The sequence below is a fragment of the Sphaeroforma arctica genome, assembly GCF_001186125.1.
Source record: "Sphaeroforma arctica JP610 unplaced genomic scaffold supercont1.3070, whole genome shotgun sequence".
NCBI classification, from domain to species: domain Eukaryota; class Ichthyosporea; order Ichthyophonida; genus Sphaeroforma; species Sphaeroforma arctica.
This window is the reverse complement of record NW_014037488.1, coordinates 292-4,127: the sequence shown is the minus strand read 5'-3', so window position 1 is coordinate 4,127 and position 3,836 is coordinate 292. Positions and strand designations below refer to the sequence as shown.

Here is a 3,836-nt window from a genome sequence, read left to right as displayed (position 1 = left end):
TATTGTGATGTCCACAGGTGGGCAAGTTGTCGATCAACTTCCCTAGCTATAAAAATCACAAAACTGGACGGATTGGGTGCCTTTTCCATAGTTATTGTCAGTCGCTGCATGCTGTGCGGTAAAATGCCTCGGACCCTCTATCCGTGTGCCTTTTTGAGGCGGTCACACGGCCTCTCGATACAGGCATACCCACATTCACGGCTCTTATGACCTTTTTTTAATGAAGGAATCGAATCCACGAATCCAGCTTTGGGATATCTACGGCTAGGCAAGTTGGGCCTAGCTGTTTTAAACGTCACAAAGCTGGATTTATGGGATCGATTCCTCTGTTCAGAAAAGGATTTGAGAAATTGTGAGCGGTATTTTTTTTGTATGAGAAGGAACTGTGCTGTAGGAAGATAGCCAATGGTGACAAGGACGCCGCATTATACAATGGAGCGACTGAGAGCGTCACACCGATACCGAGGGGGTTGGCACCCAATGGGTCCAGTTTTGTGATAACTATAGCTAGGCAAGTTGAACGACAATTTGCCTAGCTGAAGGAAACTATAAACTGCCGTGGAAACACCGGATACTATATAGCGTGGTGAGCATTATCAAAGCCACACGAGGTCTGCCTATTGTACCGACCTATCTCTGGCAATTAAATGAATGTTCCCTTATCACCTTGTGGAAAGTCATAATTTACGCCAGGGTAAATGTAGATAACCAGCTCACGTACGCGATAGCCGTTGATTCATGAATTCAAATAGCATTGTTGTGGTCTTGTTAACTTAAATGTCACAATTTAAAACGACGGGTTTCTTCCTTATTTTCTCCACCAACCCGTATCCAATACTCAATGGCCTGATCATATCTAATTTACCTCTATGCCTTCTAATTGTACGCTTTCTTTTCCCTACTGTAATATGAAACTCCTCTAGCCTAGCAATAGATCTATACATGAATGTCTGCTGAACCTACCTCTCCTCCCCGAATCCCTATTCAAAACAGTCATTGGTTTGGCCATAGGCCAATTCCCCGATTCGCTAATGAGTGGAGCCCAACCCGCTCTGAATGCAAGCAGCGACGGTATAATGTTTATGTTTATGCTCAAGCCGTACTTTGAGATGGTTGCCCAGATTACCATACGCTACATGATGCCGGCCGCACTCCTGACGGTGGCTGTCCTGACACTGTTTGGGTACACGCACTGGCCCAGATGGTTTGTCGTCTGCAATCCAGGGATCATTCAAGGTGCTATGTATGTGGCTGGGTTATATACGGGACCTGAGTATGTCGCGGTTCGCGTGTACCTGATTGTGGTGGCGTATAATCTGAGCATGGCGCTGTTCTACGGCTTATCCGCGGCTGTGGTGATATGTGGGTTCGACACACTCTCAGTCACACAGGGAGTCAAACCTGTTGTCCGTTCCCAAAAGAAAGTATCGTAGCCTAGTGGACTGTGTGTCGAGGCCCGTACTTAGTATCGTGCAAATACATCACGTGAACTTGTGTCGGCTGTGACCGGCATTCGTGTCAAGCTGGACCTTCGAGTGGTGAAGAATCTCATTGATGAGTGTTGCCTATAGTCGATGGGGCATTCGGGCGTACTTGCCATACGGTTGTCGTACACTTAGCTGGTTTTAATTGTTGACCGAACGATGCAGATAACTGATTGTAGGTTCAGATACACATCGCCACCTATATAACTATGAAGTAGGAACAAGGGACAGTGTAATGCACTTGCCATGAATATCATTGCGGAAATATTGCATAGTATCACCATATTCCCCATCTTGAGCACTCAGGGGTTGTACATTGTATGATGGACCGCTCTATTCAATCAAGAGGCTAGAGGATAAACACATCGCTTCTTTGTTTCCGTATTGTTGAGACAAGGTTGTATTTTTCCATCTTTTTTTTTCACTTCCGTATAACCATCCAGTCCCCGCCATCGCACACTACCAATCCTGGGTTGATTCTGTGCTGAAAAAACACCCCCTCTCAGCCTAACTTCTACTCACTGTGGCCAAATCGTGTATCTAAGAGTTTATGATTCATTCATGCATTCATTGCTTTAAGCGTGTATGAGGGCACTTCACAAATGCATCATACCTGCCTGCCGGAGGAGTACCCTCAATTAACTGATGATAGTTGAAGTCGTGTTCAAGCTTGCCTGTAGGTCCTCCCATCTGGACTTATCGTTTAAACGCGTGACAACAAGTGCACGCCGTGGTATGGTATCCGTCTACCTCCCGTTCGCGCCACCTATGCCCCTCGTTGTGTATTCTACGGTAGTCTCGAAACTTGAATCATTTCGTTTCATCTCAATTTTTAAATAGTGGATTACAATTTATCTCAATTGCCAATCCGTGGATTACAACCCTTTATAGTGACATACAGCTTTATTGAATTGTTTATTTATTAATGAATGTGACCCACATTCATGCGTGGCCCCAGGTCAGTCGTTCCACATGATCGACTTTCCGTTTGGTGGATCTGATAAACCCCAAGAACTGCATGTCACGCACAGCGGCGGTGAATCTGGCCCTAACATGCAAATGAATATATGTTAATTATGATGGTGACTTATGAAAGGAATAGGCTACGAGAAAGGCAACAGAAAGCAAACACGCCTTGTAGGATGATAGCATAAACCGTACGAACTGCATGCATGCACACACAGAGAAGGTGAACCTAACCTCAGTACAGAAAGTAGATATATATAATTGTTATGATGGTGAAGAGCTACAGGTATAGGCTACGGAAAGGACAACAGTAACCAGACACGCCTTGCAGATGGGGTTAGGCGGATTGGGTTGATAAACCAGGAACTACATGTCACGCACAGCGGAGGTGATTTGGCCCTGATACAGGAATAGCTATATCTCCTATGATGAGTGTGTGGATTATTGTTCTATCAACAACGACTGGATTACGAGGAAGATTACCGATAGCAATCATACCAGGGCGGTGGGTCTAATTAACTCCATAGACTGCATACCACACCGGGAATAACGTAATGGGAGTGTGTGTATTTAGATTTTGATATCTACGTTTAGGTTGTGTGGAAGAGAACAGCAAGCAAGCACGTATTGGATACATATGTAGTTTGATCCTCCTTGCTCGTATATAGGATAAAGGCGGCCCAAACGATTTGTCAATCGGCACGAACAAAATGTATCCATCTATAATAACATCGGTACTATCCCAAGCCCAAGGCTTCCATAGTACCTGTCGAGACATAGGCTACACACAACCCGCATTCGTTCAAAACACGTGTACTCCATGCAGTGCACGCACAATACAAGAACCACATTACGTACCTACCAACTATATTCAGAACACGAAACATCAAAACCGTCAAACTGAAGGATATCAAATACATTGACATGCGAGGCAAGATTCAAAATCAATATCAAAAGCATTGCAAGCCAAACGATGCACTACATACTGCAAGGCACGACGCAGCTCCATCTGCCTCTTTTCCATAGCCGCCGCTTTGACTTGGGCCAGACTCCGCTTCCTCTTCTTGGGTGTCTTAGGATTGAGCGGTATATCATCTCCTTCGTCTACTATCATATCCAGATCGGGCTCTATGACGCACGCAAAGGCCTCCATCCAGTCCGTGAGGTTGATGTACCGGCCACACTCGAGGTGCAGCCTGTAGGCGATCACCACATCCGGTAAACTGTTGGGAGATGTACAGTGCACTGTATGAGATTATATTGTACATGCGTGCAGGATGGTGCTATAAGGGAGCATAAACATGGTAGAGGTATGCTTTGGAAGCATGCTCCAGTATATATACGTGGGGGACATTTTATCAGCCATATATGAGGGGCAGTTTGTAG

The 3,836-nt window shown here is 45.3% G+C and overlaps 2 protein-coding genes across 2 annotated transcripts; one reads left to right on the top strand and one right to left on the bottom strand.

Annotated features, from left to right (window-relative positions):
• Positions 1-983: 983 nt before the first annotated feature.
• On the top strand, positions 984-2,012 carry SARC_13255 (hypothetical protein; the record flags this gene model as incomplete). Its single annotated transcript, XM_014292618.1, has 1 exon — positions 984-2,012. A coding segment is annotated over one exon (450 nt), but the record flags the coding sequence as incomplete, so codon positions are not given.
• A 362-nt stretch (positions 2,013-2,374) lies between these two features.
• On the bottom strand, positions 2,375-3,632 carry SARC_13254 (hypothetical protein). The gene is made up of 2 exons (XM_014292617.1): positions 3,437-3,632; positions 2,375-2,532 (listed from the first exon to the last, which is right to left on the bottom strand). Exons 1-2 carry the CDS (start codon positions 3,601-3,603, stop codon positions 2,427-2,429), a joined length of 273 nt encoding a protein of 90 aa, XP_014148092.1. The 5' UTR covers positions 3,604-3,632; the 3' UTR covers positions 2,375-2,426.
• Between the last annotated feature and the right edge of the window lie 204 nt (positions 3,633-3,836).

Excerpts from the sequence above, each read along its gene's own strand:
- SARC_13254 (XM_014292617.1), bottom strand. The coding sequence starts at position 3,603 with ATGGAGGCCTTTGCGTGCGTCATAGAGCCCGATCTGGATATGATAGTA. Across the intron at positions 2,533-3,436 it reads GAGCTGCGTCGTGCCTTGCA|GGCCAGATTCACCGCCGCTG; the intron begins GTATGTAGTGCA and ends TTTGCATGTTAG.